Source organism: Bos indicus, chromosome 5 (genome assembly GCF_029378745.1).
Source record: "Bos indicus isolate NIAB-ARS_2022 breed Sahiwal x Tharparkar chromosome 5, NIAB-ARS_B.indTharparkar_mat_pri_1.0, whole genome shotgun sequence".
In the NCBI taxonomy this organism is placed as follows: domain Eukaryota; kingdom Metazoa; phylum Chordata; class Mammalia; order Artiodactyla; family Bovidae; genus Bos; species Bos indicus.
This window is the reverse complement of record NC_091764.1, coordinates 81,198,082-81,220,519: the sequence shown is the minus strand read 5'-3', so window position 1 is coordinate 81,220,519 and position 22,438 is coordinate 81,198,082. Positions and strand designations below refer to the sequence as shown.

The following is a 22,438-nucleotide window of genomic DNA, read 5'->3' as shown; positions in this document are numbered from 1 at the left end:
TATGAGGTGATCAGTCAAAAGATATATTTAAAAATTAATGCATTATATGAGGCAGTACAGGATTGTTGTAATACTTAACTCTGCCTGTCATTGCTCTGAGCCTTCAGATAAAGGACCATCAGGAAAGACTGAAATGTAACAGAAAAGACTATGAGAGACTCTAGTTCTTCGTTTAACCTTGAAGAACTGTGACCAACAGTACCAATTCCCCATATAATATAAAATCTCCCCTTCTGCCTACTAATAGAATGCCAAGGTTATTTAAGGTAGCACTTTAATAATTTGTGACAAACACACAACTCCTCAAATTCCTCTCTAAGCCTTGAATGGCCATTTAACCTAATTCTAGGCTCTGTGGTGCCAAAGGGAGTCTATTGTGTGAGAGTTTTAAGAGAGCTATTGTTTTCCTGGTAAAAAGGGACAGACCTCTTTGGCAAGTGTGTGTTTTGCATGTCCTTCCTCTTTTTTTTTTTTTTTTTTCCCACATAGAGCATAGGCTAATACCTGAAGGTGCAATAGCCATCTTATAACAAAAGGAAAAAATATATATGCTGAAGATAGACAGCGTAATAAAAAGCAGAGATATTACTTTACCAAAAAGGTCCCTATAGTCAAAGCTATGATTTTTCCAATAGTCACGTATGGATGTGAGAGTTGGACTAGAAAGAAAGCTGAGCACTGAAGAATTGATGCTTTTGAACTGTGGTGTTGGAGAAGACCCTTGAGAGTCCCTTGAACTGCAAGGAGATCCAGCCAGTCCATCCTAAAGGAAATCAGTCCTGAGTATTCATTGGAAGGACTGATGCTGAAGCTGAAGCTGCAATACTTTGGCCACCTGATATGAAGAACTGACTCATTGGGAAAAAAACCCTGATGCTGAGAAAGAGTGAAGGCAAGAGGAGAAGGGGACGAAAGAAGATGAGATGGTTGAATGGCACCACCGACTCAATGGATATGAGTTTGAGCAAGCTCCGGGAATTGGTGATAGACAGGGAAACCTGGTGTGCTGCAGTCCATGGGGTTGCAGAGAGTCGGACATGATTGAGTGACTGAACTGAACTGAAGATAGCTGTGGAGAAAAATAGTCTGGTTTCTGGACTCTTTACCAGGTCTGCCCTGTATACCCCCAGGCCTTGGTGCATTAAATAATAAATTCTTGTTTAAGCCACCATTTTTCAGATGTCTGTTGTACACAGTCTGAAGGATGAAAAAGAATGTTTGAGGTTGGAGTAAGTAAAAAAGTGAAGGGAAAAAAGCATCAAGTCACAGTTAAATTACTAATATGAGAGTACAGTGAAGAGACTGAATGCCACTAGAATGAAGTCTATATTGACTCACTATATCTAAATATACAAATTGCCTTAACTATTTTAGGAAAATTTTTAAAATTATGTTCTTTGTTATCATTTATGAATTATCAGAAAAAACTTGGCATTCTTCTGTCCATTTTTCTTAAATGAAGGCAGAATTCCATAGGTCCCTATATTTAAAAGTATTCAATAGTCCATCAGTCAGTTGTAGACTTCTTCGAGCTTTCCCCATTAAAGACCTTAAACTATCATGAAGGATAAGCTATTTCAGTAATTTTTCATGTTTTTCCAACAAGTTTACACCACAGAAATGCTCTACTCAGATGACAATTTGTCACCTGAACTGGACATCGTTTGTCAGAAGCGTTGTGACAAAGGGCCACTTCCTGTAAAGGACTAACACATCCAACATTATTTCAAAGAAATCATATTGCTTGTTTTCTGAGCTGCAATCCAGTAATCTCTGATTTAAACTAAGGACAAGGAAAATTCTCAAAAGTTGCAAAGTGTATAAGGCAGTGAGTATAGCTTTGGAGAAGGCAATGGCACCACACTCCAGTACTCTTGCCTGGAAAATCCATGGACGGAGGAGCCTGGTGGGCTGCCATCTACAGGGTCGCACAGAGTTGAACACAACTGAGCGACTTCACTTTCATTTTTCACTTTCATGCATTGGAGAAGGAAATGGCAACCCACTCCAGTGTTCTTGCCTGGAGAATCCCAGGGACAGAGGAGCCTGGTGGGCTGCCATCTAATGGGGTCGCACAGAGTCGGACACTACTGAAGTGACTTAACAGAGCAGAGTATAGCTTAATTGTATTCAAACTGAAAAATGTCAATCTCTTTAAGAAGAAAGGCTTAAAATCATGTAGTTTAATAAAAGTAGTTAGCATTCAGTACATCTCTGGTGAGAAGGAACTAGTAGAGTTTCGTGTAGAGAAAAGTGGAAGTCACTGAAATCCCTCTTTTTCTGATCCCCTTGGGAGGAGGGAAAGAATGAATAGGTGCAGCCATACACTGAAGAACATTTCCTCTGCTTTCATGGCTGAAATTCATGTATTCTAAATCTCGTAGCATGATTTGAACTAGGGTATAAATTGCAAAATTTGATTGTGATTTAAAAGTAGCTGCTGAAATAATTGATGACACCTGAATTCTTATTATGAGTAAGGTTGTTATGAAAAGAATTGGTGTTGAAAATGTCACTTTAGGAATTGAAAAGATTATTGATTGATGAGTTCTATTACATATATACATTCAGTATAAACCATAATATGATGAAATCTCTTACGACTATGGTCCTTATACTTCTCTCAGAACTTGGAATTGCCAGCTAGTAGGTTGAGGAAGGAAAGGTATACAACTGAGAAGAAAGAATAATCAAAAAACCACCCTGAATCAATTGCTTCCTTACTACAAGAGGATAAAATATTTTCTAGGAAAAGAGATAAATTATATAATCATGAAATATTTCCATGCCTTCTATAAGGTTTTTCCCCACAGGAAAGTTTTGATGCAGTGATTAAACTGTATGTGATGAATTGCTTATGTCACTTAAAAAATTCCTATGCATAGCTTTCATTCATCATTTATAGGTCAAGAAAAATTACTGTCTGGCCAGCAACTGACAAATGAAGTTTGCCAGAAAAACAGCTTCTCTGTAGCTATAAGTTAATCTGCAGAGATCATTTTGGAGTTGCCATTTCTGTTTTAGAAACTTGCAAGATGACAGATGGGTAATAGTACCGTGTGTGTGTGTTAGGTGCTCAGTCATGTCCTGTTCTTTGCAACCCCATGGAGTGTAGCCCACCAGGCTCCTCTATCCATGGAACTTTTCAGGCAAGAATACACAGCGGGTTGCCATTTCCTACTCCAGGAGATCTTCCTAGACCAGGGATCGAACCCACATCTCCTGCTTTGGCAGGTGAGTTCTTTACCACTGTGCCATAGGATAACCTAAATTATAGGCATCATAACTGGTAAAAGCTGCTTCAGTGATACTGAAAATAAGAAGTGTTACCCATTGCAACATTTGTTAATGGGCTTCTTTCCTCATTTTATCTTTAAACAAAAAAGAAGACATTTGGCTTAATTATTCAGCAAGGATCAAAGAGTCTTTGATTTTCTTATGCATGTATTTAGTTTTTCTAGATTTCTTTGCTTAAAGAGTTGTTACTGAATCAGATGATCTGGGATGTGGGAAATGCTAATGGAGCACTGAACTTTATATACCAGATTATGGAAAAGAATTTATTTTTGTGCCCTGCACTGAAGTGCCATTTTATTGGCTTCTTCATATAGCAACACAGCTGATGGAAGCATGGCCTTGAAAGAGTTATTCTGGGAAGCAAACATGATAGCAACTCAGAGAATTGCCATTCTATCTTCCCACAGTGAAAAATGAAATGAATCAAAGCATCTGTAAAGCATAAACCAAAGTGATTATTCATTTCTTTCCTTGTTTAAGAAACATGCTGTACACTCCTACTGCAGTCCTCGCCTCCAACCCCAATGCCAGTAATTGCAGATTCAGATTTACCACAACAGAGTCTGACCCAGAGCTATACCCAAAGAGCAACCACATCCAAGACACAGAAGGAAAGCCAAAAATAATGAAAGGCTCTATATCTGAAAAGATTCTTATTTAAGATCTCAGGTGAGCCTATAGAATTCTGGACCCAGGCAATCAGACATCAATCAGACATGCAGTTTCTTTTCATTTGCCTTGTATTTCTTGAAGTCCTACCAAGAAGTGCTCCAACGGAGAGCAAACAGAGGTGACTGCTTAAACAGCACCTTTGCTCCACAGGAAAATTTTCTTTAGGTAAATAGTCTTCAAGACTTACATAGATTTCCCTGTGCATAAATATGTAGTAAGGCTAAAACCAAAAGGCAAATCAATGATTAAACATTTCTGAAGGCAGAGAAAATTCACTAAATCATATTTGTATCTAGTAATCACATATTAATTAAATTATCTGTTTAGTGTTTGGTGCTGGTGTGATATATAGCATCTACATATCTGCACAGTTCTTTGGTTACAAGCAATACAACTGAATCAGGCTAGGAATAAGGGATTTTGTTGAAAGGATATCCAAAGCTTGGAGAATTGTTGAAAGGCTGTACCTTAGACTTAGAAATGGGCAGAAGAAACAAGTCATCTTTGCAAATTCAGAGACAACAACATTAACAGTGGTGTCACAACGTAAGAAAAGCAAACTAGGTAGTGTACCATTATTAGATGAGGACAGAACTAACCATATTCTGTGTGTGTGTGTGTGTGCGTGCGCGAATTCCACGGAGGAGGCATCTGACTGGATTAGTTTGGCTTACATGCCAGCCCTCTGGCTAGGGAAGGGCAAGATTCCTCATTACAGCCCGTCAGACTGTACCCCATGGGGAAGAATGAATACTCAAATGAAATCTCTCAGAGGTAAAAGACCACCAAAAAAGACTTTTTAACAAATGGTATACATAAGTATAATAAATCCACCAGTAGCCTTGTACAGTGTAGACGTGCTTTATTAGAATCTAATTTGGGCAATAAAATGTTATGTAAAGGCACAATGCATACATTTACAAGTGACTTTTTTCCTATGATGGAAATTCGAGGTTTAGCTTCTTGATATAGTGAAGGATTTGAATCTATTAGTGAATAAAAGTCTTGAGCCTACAGATCGAACTTTATAAATAGGCTTGGTTTGTAGGGAAGAGATTGAGGGGAGTAAAAAGTTTCCAGTGTTCTCCAGTTAGTGACAGCCATCTGGACCAGAAAAATATTGCATTAAGTGGGATGAATTACTAGATCCATTTTTTACTGGTAGCTTTCTTTTTGACCTTCGTAAAGTCACTTTCCTTCACTGAGCTCAGGAGGAGGGCATGACTTTGAGGCAGCAATTCTTGGAGAGGAATTCAGCTGAGCCCCACAGCAACTTTAGAATTAGTTCTGAGGTTGTATACTAGTTCATTCCGTTTACTGCTACTTCCTTTGTATGTGTTCTTGTAACAGCTCCTCTAGGATTCTGTTTGGTCTTCTGGTTTTCTTTTGTAGGGAAAGAAAAGAGGAAAGTTGAGGGGCTGAGCTGTAATTTCTACTGCCTTACCTGGTCTCAAGACTACAAGTAATTCTCTTCTCCCTCTCCACTCCTTTTTTTACCTTGGCTGAACTCTACTATTCTAGGGGCTTACCTGATGAGATAACCCAGATCCACTCTCATAAGACCTCTAAAGCTCTGTTGCCTTGTGTTTCTCAGGCCATGGCTGCTGATCTTCAGTTCAGTCCAGTCAGTCATGTGTGACTCTGCGACCCATGGACTGCAGCATGCCAGGCTTCCCTGTCCATCACCAGCTCCCAAAGCCTGCTGAAACTCATGTCCATCCAACCATCAATCAACCTCATAATCAACCAACAGTCAAACTCATGATGCCACCCAACCATCTCGTCCTCTGTCATCACCTTCTCCTCATGCCTTCAGTCTTTCCCATCATCAGGGTCTTTTCCAGTGAGTCAGTTCTTCACATCAGATGGCCAAAGTATTGGAGCGTCAGCTTCAGCATCAGTCCTTCCAATGAATATTCAGGACTGATTTCCTTTACAATGGACTGGTTTAATCTCCTTGCTGTCCAAGGGACTCTCAAAAGTCTTCTCCAACACCACAGTTCAAAAGCATTAAGAGCATTCAAGGGCATCTTCATCACTCAGCTTTCTTTATAGTCCAACTCTCACATCCATACACGACTCCTAGAAAAACCATAGGTTTGACTAGATGGACCTTTGCTGGCAAAGTAATGTCTCTGCTTTTTAATATGCTGTCTAGGTTTATCATAGCTTTTCTTCCAGGGAAAAAGCATTTTTTAATTTCATGGCTGCAATCACCATCTTCAGTGATTTTGGAGCCCAAGAAAATAAAGTCTGTCACTGTTTTCATTGTTTCCCCATCTATTTGCCATGAAGTGATGAGACCGGATGCTGATCTTATCTATTTAACAATTAAAAGAGTTCTAAGAGATGTCCTGTGCATCACCTGAATGTCAGACATAGCCTTACCCCATTGTGTAACAACCCTATCTCTTCTTGATGATCAGGATCACTTAGCCCTGCCTTCTTTTCCTTGCCTACAGTTGTTGGTGTGCAGTGACCAAGTGACAGTAGTAAAGTTCAGTGGGGCTTCTACTGTGTCCTATGACAGGATATAATTTAAAAAATCAGTATCTCTAAAGTCTATAGTTTGCTCATACAGTCTTCTAGTCGATGATAAGTAGCGATGCTCTTATTGCCACCTCTTTATTTTCTGGACCTATGAATTCTGCTTCTTGGGAACACAGCTCCTTATAATTGTTGTTGATCTATGGTGTATTCTGCCATCTTGTGAGTGTATTATAGGATAGCATCTTGAAGGTAGGGTCTCAACTATGCCTTCTATAGATTATTCCATCTGTATTAGACCAGCAGCTTCTGGGTGGTATAAATAGTGATTAAGATTTCTACCATCATTGCTTTCTGTATGCTTGCAGGAAACATCATAGCATTGTCTTAGCATCATCGTATGCAATCTAGCTAGGGTATTAAATCCTGTGAGAGAATGCTCGCATGTCAGTAAACTCTCCCTCATCCAAACTTATATTCTGTCTCTTCTTGATCCACCACTCCCTTGTGCACAGTCTCCCACATACAGCCTCCTGTTGGCTAGGTCCTAAAGGCCCATTGAAATACAGTCCCTTTCTTTCCTTAGCAGGCACAGCACTTCCCAGGCTGGTTTATGATGTAGCTCAAATAGTGGCTTTGGTCTGGGAGCCAGGTCTTAAAGACAAGAGGTGTAAATCTTAGTGGAAGGGTGGCAGGGGAGTAGGGATGGAGGTGTGTGTCATCTTACAAGATGGAGGGTTATTTATTGTCTTCAAGCAATAAGAGAGTGGAAAAAACCCCGATGCTGGGAGGGATTGGGGGCAGGAGGAGAAGGGGAGGACAGAGGATGCAATGGCTGGATGCCATCACCGACTCGATGGACGTGAGTTTGAGTGAACTCCAGGAGTTAGTGATGGACAGGGAGGCCTGGCGTGCTGCGATTCATTGGGTCAAAAAGAGTCGGACACGACTGAGCGACTGAACTGAACTGAGTCTCTAGGTAGAAGTATAATACATGTCACAGTTTAATGGAGCTTAGTTCTGGATGATGACATGAGTGACTTAATGTGTTCTTTTGTATCATTTTATCTTATTAAGTTCTTTTTGAAAATAAAACTTTATGATCACCATTTACTTAAACATACATGACATTTAAAGAGCTAATTATAGGCTCTGTTGCTGTTTCTGTTTAGTCACTAAGTTGTGTCGAATCTGCAACCCCATGGACTATAACCTGTCAGACTTTTCTGTCCGTGGGAGTTTCTCAGCAAGAATACTGGAGTGGGTTGCCATTTCTTCCTTCAGGGATTCTTCCCGACCCAGAGATTGAGCTCACGTCTCCTGCTTGTCAGGTGGATTCTTCACCACTGAGTAACCTGGGAAGCCCATTTAAAGGCTGTCAGTTCAGTTCAGTTCAGTTCAGCCGCTCAGTCGTGTCTGACTTTGCGACCCCATGGACTGCAGCATGCCAGACTTCTCTGTCCATCACCAACTCCCAGAGCTTGCTCAAAGTCATGTCCATCGAGTCAGTGATGCCATCCATATAAATGTAAGTAACTTACTTATACAAAAGAATAAGTAGCTACGTATTATCCAAGTGAAAATATTTGGATTGCTTTTCAAAAGTGATAATTATGGGAACAAGAAAGAAAAAAAAGGAAGGCTTCAAAGCACCTGGTTACAGAATTTCTGTTATCTTTTTATCGTTCAGTCACTAAGTTATTGCACACTCTTTGCAACTGCCACAGACCAGGCTTCCCTGTCCTTCACTGTCTCCCAGAGTTTGCTCAAACTCATGTCTGTTGAGTCAGTGATGCCATCTAGCCATCTCATCCTCTGTCATCCCCTTCTCCTCCTGCCCTCCATCTTTCCCAGCATCAGGGTCTTTTCCAGTGAGTTACCTCTTTGCATTAGGTGGCCAAAGTATTTCTTATAAGTAGACATTAATATAGTATTCTCTTGTTTCAGACTACTTCTAGTCTAAAATGTTTTGTGAAAATGTATTATTTTCACTTAGTTGTAAAATCTTTATGTCTTGATAAAAGAAGTCTTCTATTTCTGGACCAGTATAGTTTTGCAAACTCTTGCAGTGCATCAGTCCTCATTCTTGCAGTCTTATTCCTTGATAATACAGGTGTACCAGCAGGGGGCATACCAGAGAAGAAGGGAGTATAGCCACCATGGGTTGAATCTTGAAATCTAAGAGGATGAAGTTGGTGTTTAGATAGGAAACAGAAATAAATGGTTTCTGTGAAAGCTTGTCATGCTTCTTAACAAATTTTCTAATTCCATTCACAAAGTTAGACTTTGATAACTAGTTGGATAATGACTTGTTTCATAAGTTTATTGAACCTGTATTATGTGCATAATTCTTTGGATAATGTAAAGAAAGATGAAATAATTATTTTTCACCCCAGAGGAACACAACATGCAGACGGCCCGTCTTGTGAAGTCTACCTTAGAACATGGGCTGGGAAGAAAACCTCAATATGTCTAAAAGGGAAGGGATTCTCGATTTCTGCCACATGTCCTCTACCAGGTTTTCTCCTTCCGAGGCCTTTCTTATCTTAGTAAATGACACAGTCACTCAAACCAAAATCCTGGACATCATCCCCTTTCCCCAATTCACATAGATTTCCAAGACTTCAAAATAATGCTGATTTCATCAACTTTTCACCTCCTCTCCATCTCATCCTCTCTAACCCAAGCTGATAGCATCTTTCAGCAGGTCAGATATGCTGCAGAGCATCTCCTCCATCTCCACAACTGTGTTGTAAGACCAAGCCTGCTTCTGTTCCTCTGCCCCCTTCCTCTCTGCACTGTATTGTCCATCCAGCATCCCACGATCTCTCTTCTCAAAGCGTAAATCTGATCATCACATTGTAACACTTGAAATCTTCCCAAGTTCTCCTAAATGTTACCTCTTCAGAAAGGCCATCCCTTAGCCATTTAGCTAAAATCACTCCATACATTCTTCTCCACACCTGCCATGCCTTATCCCCTGCACCCCCACCCAGGACTTATTTTTTTCTCTTAGCACTTAAGAGTAACTGAAATGATCCTACTGTTTTAAATGGTCCTATTTCCCCTAAAGAATAATGATGCGCTTTAAAAGAAAAAAAGCCAAATGTTCCAGTAGATACCCTATTTTGTAGGCATTCAGTAAATATTTGCTGAATAAATGAGTGATGGTCACAGCAGGGACTGAGCCAGGGGTGGTTCCTCTTACTGAAGTAGTTGTTCTATTTAATAAGGTCCAAGAAAAACCCATACTTATTTTGCTAGCTTTGTTTTATGAAGGGCACCTTCAATGTGTCTGCATCTCATATGTCAATTTTATGTTGGGAAAAAAAAAGGGGGTGCTGTGGTCCCTTGCTGTCACTTTACGCTGCTATCAGTCTTCTGTCTCCACCTAGCCATGAGCATTTCTTGTTATTGGCAGATGAACATGCTTTTAGGCCATGAGAAAATAATAAAAGGGTCTTAGTTCTAGGGCATTCTAAGATTTTTCATAATGTTTTCAGTGCAGCTACCTTCATTCTTTCATTTTATGGAAATAGCTCTGATTGTCATTAAAAATACACGTGTTTGTGACTAGATGGATTTCAGTACTTAACATCTTGTGTCAATCTTGTTTTTTAAATCCCACTGCCAACCGCTGTGTCCCGGTTGGACCACCCATATTTGAGTTTCTGTGATGCATTCTTTTATGAATAGGGCCTTTTTTCCCTATTGGATTTTCCTACTGCTACTGCTACTGCTAAGTCGCTTCAGTCGTGTCTGACTCTGTGCGACCCCATAGACAGCAGCCCACCAGGCTCCCCTGTCCCTGGGATTCTCCAAGCAAGAATACTGGAGTGGGTTGCCACTTCCTTCTCCAATGCATGAAGGTGAAAAGTGAAAGTGAAGTCGCTCAGTCCTGTCTGACTCTGAGCGACCCCATGGACTGCAGCCTACCGGGCTCCTCCGTCCATGGGATTTTCCAGGCAAGAGTACTGGAGTGGGGTGCCATTGCCTTCTCCGATTGGATTTTCCTACCTATCGACAAATGACTGTTTTCTACTTGCAAGGGAAAAGATACTACACTGAGCGAATTTATTACTCCCAGATCAATTTGAATTTCTTCTCAAGATTTTTTTTCTTTTCCTAATGTGATTTCCTTACATCTGTAGAAATAATATTCTCTAAAGCTCTAGAATCTGATTTCAAAGAGGAAGTATAATCCAGAATAGCAGCAAAAGGAATGTGGATATAGAGAACTCAGAATTAATCCCAGTTCCCTCCCCATTTCCTGCTTTCCCTTTTTCAATGCCCTTGGCTCTGTCAAGCCAGATGTATTTACTGAGGCCAGCTAGCTGTCTAGCACTCGAAAAGATACTGTGGGATAAAGCAGGGGTTTGCCAAACATGATCAGCTTGCTGCCTATTTTTAAATAAAGTTTTATTGGAACATAGCTACATCCATTTGTTTGCATATTATCTATGGCTATTTGTGTGATACAAGAGCAGATTTGAATAATTACGACTGAGACATATGGCCTGAAAAGCCTGAAATATTTACTGTCTAGACTTCTGTAAAAAATATTTGCCAGCCCCTGGTATATAAAGAGGGAATTCCCTGGTGGTCCAGTTACCCCCATTCTCATAAGAGTTTATGAACTGATTGAATTGGTTGTTATCACATGGAGTAATTGACAAACAATAAATGACAAATTGAGTGATACTAAGGAGAATAGGTACCACAGAATGGTTATTGGTTGGCAGATAAATCTCATCTATAGTGAAGTGATTATTTAAGCATGCTGAAGTACGGAAAGCTTCCTTGTAATTACTTTCCTCTGTTACTCTGTGCTTTTCTTTGTTGAGTCCCAGATATGCTATAACATTCAAAGATATTCACAGCATCATTGTCAAAACTTCTCCCAGAAGTATGTCCTCCATCATTCCCCCAAAGAGGTGAGTTGGAGAAATAGGAATCTTAAAGCTGCAGCATTGTTTAGAACCTTGCTCGGCATATCATAGACCTCAGCTATGCTTGAAAAAGTGAAAGAACCTGCAAACGATAAAGGAAGGTAAATTCTGTGCAAGTAATAGCTAATCTTATTGACTATTCAGAATGTGCCACCTTAGAATGGTGTTTCTCAGCAAGAAAGCTCCTACTTTTTTAATAATTAAATGGTAGTGGGCATGTAACCCACTTAGCTCAGAGCCTGACACCTGGCACATTACAAGTGCTTAGTTAGTCTTTACTGTCAATATTTAGAGTAAATTGAATATTTTATTTCAGACAGTATTATGATAATTATGCTGATGAAAGTAAGAAAAGCATATGTTAGCCATTGATTGCATCACCCTCTCAGTTAAGAAAATATTTGTACTTAGCAAGTGCATAACAAAGTGATTCACAGTAGGAAGACTGTCTTTTGATTTGGTTGTGCTGGTTATCAATAATAGCCCATTAATATTTTTTAAATATCAAGAGAAATTAACTAGAGTAGATGAAGCTGTATCTACTCAGCTGCTTCTCTTTATAAAACCTTTTATTTTAGTTTAATGTAAATTCTAAGGCTACCACTCAGTGAATTTTCACAAAGGAAGCACACTTGTGTAACCAGAACGTTAGTCAAGCAGAAAACTGCCAGCATCTCAGACACCCGGGCACTGCTACTCCCCCAAAGGGAAATTTCTTCCTTAGGAACTTACATTGTAAAGACAAACAGAGGAGATGTTAGTTAGCACATTCTTTTAATAAGTCCACAGACTCATCTAGGCCATTTGAGAATAATCTGACATTTTAAGAAGAGAATAGTCTTCAGACACTGAAGTATTTCATGCTAAACATGTCAAAGTCCTTTTTACACCATCAGCAATGTGCTTTGGCACGTTTCATATGAAAGCCTTCAGGGGCAGACAATTATTTTCCCTTCTTAAAATAGAGAAGGAGGAAGGGTTTAATTATATAAAAAAGTTCATGATTAAAAAAATAATAGCAATAATCAGTCTCTTGTGGCTTCACTAGAATAGCTATTAGTCAGTCATGCAAACTTCACCAGACATGGAGATATGGAAAGTGAATTGGAAAGAGTCTGTGTTCTGCTCTTATCTCATGCATTCAGGTAATTTTAACTTTTTGTATTTTTCACTAATGTCTGAATAGAATTCATATATCCCCCTCCTCTTTCTCTGTTTCAGAGGCCATGCTGATCAACACTGACAATTAATTAGGTGCTCTGAATAATATATGAATATCCTATCCAAGAAAATGCTTTGAAAGATATCCAGTTTCCTATTTCTTAGAGTTATTTCCCCATCCTAATTTTTCTGTGTTTTGCTTCATGTTATATGTTTTTAAATTACTTAGAACAAACAAATATAAACAGAAGGTCATTACAATTCTTGTTCCCAAATGTTTAGTTTGGCATCTGATGCAAGGCCTCAATTGCAGGCTGGAGCGCCAGAAGCTTGAGCTGAAGACACGAATGTGGTGCACAGACATGATTCGACTTCGGCAGAGTGTTTATATTTTCCCAAGGGCCTCATTAACAAGAGTTAAGCCCTAAGCCCTGTTACTACCAACATATCTTAACAGGTTAACTTTTCTGATTTGTGAAGTAGAGTATCATCTTACATGTATACATCTTTAAGCAAGCTTTTCCCTTTCAACTGCCCTGTAAGCTACTACAGAAAGTTTGACACTCAGTCCCTACCACCTTTGAAAATGTGTTTTGTTAAATATCCCTTGGCACATAGTCACCCAAGTAGAGTTCTATTTTTCAGTAGTTTCAAAGTTAGAATCAACCTAAATGTCCATCCACAGGGGACTGATTAAATGAATTATATTATAATAGAATATCATGTGTCTGCTAAAGCAAATCTAGATTTGTTGATATGGTTGTAAAACCTCCTAGATTATATGATTCTGTATATATGAACATATTTTGCTGTATGCCTCTGTGTGAGTATTGTACTAGAAAATATATTTTAATAAACAAAAAGGAAAAAGTGATCGATGATCTTCTCTGGGAGTTGTGTTAGGAGAGATTTTGCTACCTGCTATATCCTGCTTTGTTTAAATATATGATATATTGATTATATCTTAGTTTTAAAAAGAGAAAACAAGTTTAAGTAGACTGTTGTCTGTTTTTTATATGTCCATTATTTCAACCCTTGTTCTTTACATTTTAAAAGTATATTCAGAATCCTCTTTAGCTAAAACAGGTTTGACTTGAGTGTCCAGCAGGAGAAGGCTGGAGTTTTGGCTTCCCATTTGATCCACATCATGTTTAGAGAAAGATGCTGACCAATGAAGTTGGTTTAGCTCAGTTTCCTGCCCATTATCTGGGTGTGTTTTGGGGTTTTTATAGGATTAGAAACAATTTACATTGAGGCTTCAGGAGCATTTTCATGCTGCTCAACTCACAGAGCAATGTAAACCCACAGGACTAAGAATGGGCTTTCTGTGAAGTTAATAGGGTAAGATGAGTACAAGCACCTGGTTCCCTTCTTGTTTTCTATTTGCTAAGGAAGGCAAGTAGATAGTGGGGACAGAAACATATGTCTAGGCAAGGGCATAGTTTTCAAGGAGATATGGTATGATATGTTTTTGAGGATGTTGTTAAAATTTTTTAAGAAGAAAGGCAAGTTCAGTTGCAAGTGATTTGTGGAAATAAACCAATGAGGAAAATAATTTGTCTCTTGAATATATTATCCCATCACTATTTGCCTAATCCTCCATATTTATTTCTTGACCTTGATTTTTCCTGTGTTTTAAGTCCGATAAAGATTAAAGTTATTCTTCCTGAACACAATTCAGAGACCTGTTACCTCTTGTAATTTAGGTAAATGTTTACTTCCTTCAACAGTCACCTGAACTGGAGGTAGAAGTAACACCCTCAAGAAATTGAGCATGATAAATAGCATCCAGGTAGGACCTGTGTTGGGTTATATTCTTCAAAAAAGCCCACAGTAGTGTTTCCAGGCCGGCATTCTCCTGTCACTCCCCTCAGTCTGGGGCTGAACTTTGCGAATGCCTCAGCAAATAGAATGTGGTCGATATGCATCTGTGCATGCTAAATCGCTTCCGTAGTGTCTGACTCCTTGTGATCCTATGGACTGTGTAGCTTGCCATGCTCCTCTGTCCATGGGATTTCCCAGTCAAGAATACTGGAGTGGGTTGCCATGCCTGCCCCCAGGGGATCTTCCTGACCCAGGGATCAAACCCGCATCTCTTATATCTCCTGCATTTGGTAGGTGGATTCTTTACCACCGGTGCCACCTGGGAAGCCCGTGACGATATGACACTATGTAATTTCAAGGCTAGATAAGGCAATAAGGCTACCACCTATATCTTTTTCTTTCTTGAAACACTAACTTGTGATATCTGGCCACCTAGCAGTGACAAAATTGAAAGTAGCCTATGTGGGGGGACCAGCATCAACCATCAGATATGAGAGTGATTGAGTCCTCAGATGTGCTAGCTCCTGGCCTTCAAGTTTTCCAGCTGAGGTCCCAAACATGAAGATAAAATAAGCTGTCCAGCTGCACCATATTCCAGTTCCTAACTCACAGAATTTATAAGCATGATCAATGGTTGTTTTATACCACTAAGTTTTATGATAATTTGTTTTATAGTGATGATATTAATAACTGGTGCTGGGCCACTTCTCCACGCAGAAATGGATAAGGCAGTATCTGTAGACAAGGACAGAATTCTTTTTGAGTGATACTTTGTATCTCTACTGTGTGGCCTGGATTCAAATAGTAATTTTTATTTTTTATTTTATTTTTTTTTTAAATAGTAATTTTTAAAAGGTGTATGTAGCCAATATTACATTTGACCCTCACACAGATAGTGACAAGAGGATTGGATTTTGAAGTCAGCTGAAGCAAGCAGAGCTTGTGTATCCAGAGACCACTGAAAGGAGTTTCCTTTAGGTCCAGCTAAGCACTCCTTGAGATTCCAGGATGTTTGAGGACTCACAGTGTTATATCGACTCATGGAGCATTTCAGAATGCTACTTTTTCAGAGAGACTTCAACATCATTAGTTCTTCTAGTTTTAAAAGCCTAAAATTGTCAATGTCAAAGAAATTAGGTTGGAACCCTCCCTGTAGTAATAGATCTAACAAAGTTTAGAAAATGAGAGTTTCCAATAACAATTTTCAGTGACAGAAATGAAGAAACTTGACAATTTGCTCATTTTATTGATTTGTTATAAATTTCAAAATATATATGATTTTCAAATAGTTTTATAAATTACTGTTACTAATTCTTTTATTCTCCCATTCATCCTGAGTATATCTACACACAGAGGAGCATGGCGGGCTGCAGTCCATGGGGTCACAAAGAGTCAGATGCAACTGAGCACACACACACACACACACACACAGCATACAAATAAAAACCATTATCCATTATTTAGAATGCAAACCTTTATCACATGTGATATTGTACTTTATTAATTAGATTATGTAATTTTAAAGAATAGCCATCACAGTGTGGTGGTTTAGTCACTAAATTGTGTCTGACTCTTGTGACCCCATCGATTCTAGGTTCCTCTGCCCATGGGATTCTCCAGGCAAGAATACTGGAGTGGGTTGCCATTTCCTTCTCCAGGGAATCTTCCCAACCCAGGAATCGAACATGGGTCTCCTGCCTTGCAGGCAGATTCTTTACCGACTAAGCTATGAGGGAAGCCCTATCACTAGTGTACTATTTTTTAAAATGATTTGCAAGCTTTTAAAATCATTTTAAATAATTTATACATCTATTTGAAGGTAAAAATATTAAAATCTTGAAAATTTTGAAAATGTATGACAGTATTTTTTTCTAAAGTGTAACTGCTAAAATAGTTATTTTTTTCTCTTTTTGTTCTTTATTCAATAAATTCATCAAACATTTAGTCAACACCCCATATGCCAGGTACTATTTTAAACATTGTAGATATAAAAGTAAATATATCAGAATCCCTATTTTCCTTAGGATTTTCTAGGGAGCTTACATTTTAATAGGCTGTGAGACTGACAATAAGTACATGTATATTTTGGTGGAATCAAGCTGGAATCAAGATTGCTGGGAGAAATATCAATAACCCCAGATACACAGATGATACCAGCCTTATGGCAGAAAGCAAAGAAGAACTAAAGAGCCTCTTAATGAAAGTGAAAGAGCAGAGTGGGCTTAAAACTCAACATTCAAAAAACTAAGATCATGGCATCTGGTCCCAATCACTTCATGACAAATAGATGGGGAAGTAATGGAAACAGTGAGAGACTATTTTTGAGGGCTCCAAAATCACTGCAGGTGGTGACCGCAGCCATGAAATTAAAAGACACTTGCTCCTTGGAAGAAAAACTATGACCAACCTAGACAGCATATTAAAAAGCAGAGACATTATTTTGCTGACAAAGGTCCATCTAGTCAAAGCTATGATTTTTCCAGCAGTCATGTGAGAGTGAGGATGTGAGAGTTGGACTATAAAGAAAGCTGAGCGCCGAAGAATTGATGCTTTTGAACTGTGGTGTTGGAGACAACTGTTGAGAGTCCCTTGGACACCAAGTAGATCAAACCAGTCAATACTAAAGGAAATCAGTCCTGAATATTCACTGGAAGGACTGATGCTGAAGCTGAAGCTACAATACTTTGGCCACTTGATGCAAAGAACTGACTCATTTGAAAAGACCCTGATGCTGGGAAAGATTGAAGACAGGAAGGAGAAGGGGATGACAGAGGATTAGATGGTTGGATGGCATCACTGACTTGATGGATATGAGTTTGAGCAGGCTCCGGCAGTTGATGATGGACAGGAAAGTCTGGCATGCTGCAGTCCACAGGGTCGCAAAGAGCTGGGCAGGACTTGAGCGGCTGAACTGATAATGTTTGGGGATAATAAATGTCATGAAGAAGGATCAGGAGTTACTGATGCAGATGAAGAGTAGGGATGCTCTTTTAAAGTGAGTGAACAAAAAAAGAAAGTGAGTGAGAGCAGGCCTCAGTGATGAACTGAGTTGGCATTGAAGAATAGACATGAATATAGACAGTGATCAAGTCATGCAACTGTCTAGGAGAAGAACATTCCAGATAAAACACCAAGAGCAGTGGGCTGATATAGAAGACTGCTTGGTTGTATTTGAGAAAATGTAAGAAAGACAGGATGCTTGAAGCAAAATGTGCAACAGGAAGATGGTTAGGAAGTGAAGTTTGAAGTGTTTGCCCAAAAGAAAACTGAAAAAGGGGATTTACATTGAGATGTGACTGATCTCTATCAAATGCTATCATGGACTTATAATTGAGCAGTCCTTAATTAGTGTTATCTCTGATGACTTAACAATGAAAGGACTTCAGAAATTATAATTTAAACTCTGAAAAGGCTCAATGAATTTTAATTTTTAAATGCATATTTTCAGAGAAGTAAAATGGAGTGATCACTGTTGAGCATAACATATATTGCTAGGATGAAAATGGTAGGGAACACTGAGTGAATATAAAAGTTTAAAGAAAGAGGAAGAACAATGTAAAATTTCCAGATTTTAGAGAAGAGTATGCTTATATACTTTTTAAATGAGCTTTTAATTATAGTAAAGTTCTGCTTTAAAATATTTTCATTGAGTCTCTTTTTCACATTTTAAGAGTTGTGAAATTGCACCTGGCTTATTCATACTCAAAATCAGGCACCTGCAATCTCTTAATTAGGAGCAAGTTTCCAAAACAAATAATCCTTATTTTTACATTAAATTTGTTCACTTCATTTTCTGTCAATAGTTTGCTTGCCTATAAAATATAAACTGAGTTTTAAATATTTTCTTCAAGATTAATTTTTGTGGTTTTATCCTTTAATCAAGTAATTTATGTCAATTTTCTAGTAAGTTACACTTTAAGTGGTTGTTATTGATAACTATCATTTTGGTATTTTGATTATCTGATAAACATACTTCTCAATTCTATTAAAGCTTCCATTTTTGCATTACCAAAGACTATTTTGAGATGGATGTAACTAAAAATTATGTGGTTCGCTTTGTAATGACTCAAGAATACAGAAAATTTAGCCACTGAAGTGATCCTTAATATTTATTTATTCATTCATTCATAGTGCTCCCTCTCCCCAGCACCCCCCCCCCCCCCACCGTTTACCTTTTTTGGATTAAATAGCCAAATAATGAGAACCAGATTTTGAAATGTTGCTTTGCTGTGATTTTTTTTTTTCAAACTTTATTTGAAATGTGTTTCATTAACCCTTCCAACAGCTTCACTATTTGATTTGGACAACAGAAGTACTTTGTAGTCTTTAGCATGTGTAGATACCTTGTAATAATTTTTTAATTAAATGTTTTCTTCATTTTTCCTGTACTTTCATGTATGTTAGCAACAATGCATCCCTGGTGGCTCAGATGGTAAAGAATCTGCCTGCAGTGCAGGAGACCTGGTTTGATCCTTGGGTTGGGAAGATTCCCTTAGAGAAGGAAATGGCAACCCACTCCAGTATCCTTGCCTGGAAAAATCCATGGATGGAGGAGCCTGGCAAGCTACAGTCCATGGGGTCTCAAAGAGTTGGACACGACTGAGCGACTTCACTTTCATGTATTCTAGAATCTGAATAGTCCTTTACACTATTATTTATTCTCCCTATACCATTTACTAAAGTTGATTTAAAAAGATATGCTATGCTATGCTATGCTAAGTCACTTCAGTCATGTCCGATTCTGTGTGACCCCATAGACGGCAGCCACCAGGCTCCCCCATCCCTGGGATTCTCCAGGCAAGAACCACTCCCCATAAATACTGTTTTCATTAAATATTCATCTTCTGTCACAAAGTATTGGACATTAATTCAGCACGACAGTATGAGTTTAGACTCTGGAGCCAAGAACTTGTATGTTCTGAATATAGTTTACTGCCAGTCCTCAGATACAGAACTCTTTGATGTTCTAATTTCCTCATCTGTAAAATAGGAGTGATGATCAGAATTGTCAGTACTTAGTTTCCATTCTACTTTTGAGACTTCTTTTGAAACTACTAAATTTACCTGATGAAATCAATATTTTGTACAACTTTGTACAATTCTTTTGCATAACAACAGTTTTAGTACAAGGAACCTTGTGGAGTGATCATCAAATAGTGGGATGAAGTCCCTCAAGGAAATGAAATGCCAGTCAGCTTTCTTTGCTTTCCAGGATTTCATCCCTCTTTTTGATGGGCCCAGATTCAATGCAATCAGTTGTGACTTTGTTTCCTATCTACAGGATACACGTAAAATCTATTTGTAACACTCCCCCAAAGAACTCAATTCTTCTGTTGACTTTAACTGAGCAAGACTCCAAACATGTCTTTTCTTAACTGTGGTTCAATATTCCTTAAAATATGAATACTAGTTTGGTAATTTTGGAAGTAATTTATGAACTAATGAACTCTTGGCAATCCCAGCTTTAATGCCACCTCTGAGGAAGAGTACTTCTGCAGAGGTCTCTAATATCTGCATTAGTGTAGTGGTCTTCCTCCCTAAACAGTGTCCCTATGTTTTCTCATTTCTCTCTCAGCTCACGACATAGGTAATGCTGGACACATGATTCATTTTTATGTAAAGCTCTCTGATCACTGAAAGGTCTACTTTTTGTTAAAAATTGTACTTATATATATATATATACTCAACATAAATTTTAAAATATACTTCAGTGTTTTCTTTGACTAAATGAAGAACTATATAGATTTATCTTTTTAGTAGTTTTAGGTTTATAACAAAATTGAGAGGAAGATACAGAGATTTACCATATACTCTCTGCCCCCAGAGATGCACCGTCTCCCTGTTATCAGCATCCCCCACAGGTTAGTACATTTGTTACAACTGGTGAACATACAGTAACACATCGCAGTCACTCAGAATCCACAGTTTAGACTGGGATTCATTCTTTGTATTGTAAATTTCATAAGTTTTGACAAATACATAATGATATGTGCATGCTAAGTCACTTCAGTCGTGTCCAACTCTTTGTGACCCTATGGACTGTAGCCTACCAGTCTCCTCTGTCTGTGATGATTCTCCAAGCAAGACTACTGAGTTGCCATGCCCTCCTCCAGGGGATCTTCCCGACCCAGGGATCAAACCCGCATCCCTGCATTGTAACATCATACAGGGATCAAACTCATGACTTGCCACCCTGTAACATCATACGGTTTATGTTTACTGTCCTAAAAATCCTCTGTGCTCTGCCTATTCAACACCTCCTACTCCACCCCAACAACCAGTGATCTTTTTACTGTCTGTGGGTTTTTTCTTTAACAAAATGTCATATAATTGGAATCATATGTAACCTCTTCAGATTGGCTTCTCTCTCTTATTATTAGGCATTTACGGCTTCCCAGGTGCCGCTAGTGGTAAAGAATGTTGCCTACCAATGCAAGAGACATGAGAGATGGCAGGTTCGATCCCTGGGTCAGGAAGAGCCCCTGCAGAAGGGAATGGCAAACCACTCCAGTATTCTTGCCTGTAGAACCCCATGGACAGAGGAACTTGGCAGACTACAGTCCATGGGGTTGCAAAGAGTCAGACATGACTGAAGCTACTTAGCACACAGCACAGGCATTTAACTTTCCTCCATGGCTTTTCATGGTTTGATCACTCATTTTTTTTTTTCGTGCCGAATAGTATTTCATTTTCTGGATATACTACAGTTTACCCATTCACCTGTTGGAGGACATCATTCGGTTCAGTTCGGTCGCTCAGTCGTGTCCAACTCTTTGCAACCCCATGAATCGCAGCACGCCAGGCCTCCCTGTGTATCACCAACTCCCGGAGTTCACTCAAACAAATTCAGGTCCGTCAAATCGGTGATGCCATCCAGCCATCTCATCCTCTGTCGTCCCCTTTTCCTCCTGCCCCCAATCCCTCCCAGCATCAGAGTCTTTTCCAATGAGTCAACTCTTTGCATGAGGTGGCCAAAGTACTGGAGTTTCAGCTTTAGCATCATTCCTTCCAAAGAACACCCACGACATCATATTTATTCCCAAATTTGGGCGGTTATGAAGAAAGCTGCTATAAACATTCACATTTAGGTTTTATGTATGAACATAAATTTTCAACTCCTTTGTTAAATACCAGGGAGCACAATTTCTGAACCATATAGTAAAAATACATTTAGTTTTATAAGAAACCACCAAATTGTTTTCCAAAGTGGCTGGACCATTTTGCATTCCCACCAGCAGTGAATGAGAGTTGCTCCATATCCTCGCTAGCATTTAGAGATGTAAATTTTCCAGATTTTGGTCATTCTAATAGGTGTGTAGGGGTATGTCATTTTAATATGTATTTCTCTGAAGGCATATGATGTTGAGCATCTTTTCATATGTATGTTTGCCATCTGTTTATCATTCCATCTTTATTATAAAACAAAGATTTTTACCTTCCTTTCAATCTGTATAGCTTTTATTTTGCTTTCTTGACTTATTGCATTAGAAAGGACTTCTGTTATGATGTTGAAAGGATGGTTAAGAGAGGACATCCTGATCTTAGTAGGAAAGCTTTGAATTTATCACCTAAAGTATAATGTTAGCTCAAGGTTTTTTGTGAATAGTGTCTATGAAGTTAAGAAAGTTTCCCTCCTTCCTAGTTCGCTGAGGGATTTTATTGTGTGTGTTAGATTTTGTCAAATCATTGTCTGCATCTATTGATATGATCATGTGGTTTTTCTTATTTAGCTTGTTGATGTGATGATTAATTTTTGAATGTTGAACTAGCCTTGCATACTTGAGATAAAACCTACTTTGTCATTGTATATAATTCTTTTTATCCTTTTTTGGGTTGATTTGCTAGTATTTTATCAAGGATTTTTTCATCTGTGTTCATGAGAGATGTCTTGTTTTCTGTTTATGTCTTTGTTTGGTGTTGGTATTAGAGTCATGTTGGCCACAACATTACTAGAATGTTGGCGTAGAATGAATTAGGAAACATTCTCTCTGCTTCTTTCCTCTGATTCCATATAGCTTTTGACTGCTAGATTTTCATAGAAAAATTAG

At 38.7% G+C, this 22,438-nt stretch overlaps 1 protein-coding gene across 12 annotated transcripts in view; it reads left to right on the top strand.

The window, feature by feature from the left end:
* Positions 1-22,438, top strand: part of CCDC91 (coiled-coil domain containing 91) — a 395,166-nt gene that overhangs the window by 350,254 nt on the left and 22,474 nt on the right. Inside the window, exons 13-14 of one of the 12 annotated variants that reach the window (XM_070789901.1) lie at positions 11,301-11,390; positions 12,627-12,659. The exons of 6 other annotated variants lie outside the window; for them this stretch is intronic. In XM_070789901.1, coding sequence (XP_070646002.1) covers positions 11,301-11,390; positions 12,627-12,638 — 102 coding nt within the window. In that variant the 3' untranslated portion in view covers positions 12,639-12,659. Of the gene's footprint in view, positions 1-11,300; positions 14,271-14,296; positions 14,481-22,438 lie in introns of those variants that run through there. 5 more of the 12 variants (XM_070789904.1, XM_070789910.1, XM_070789902.1 and 2 more) reach the window with 5 other exon arrangements.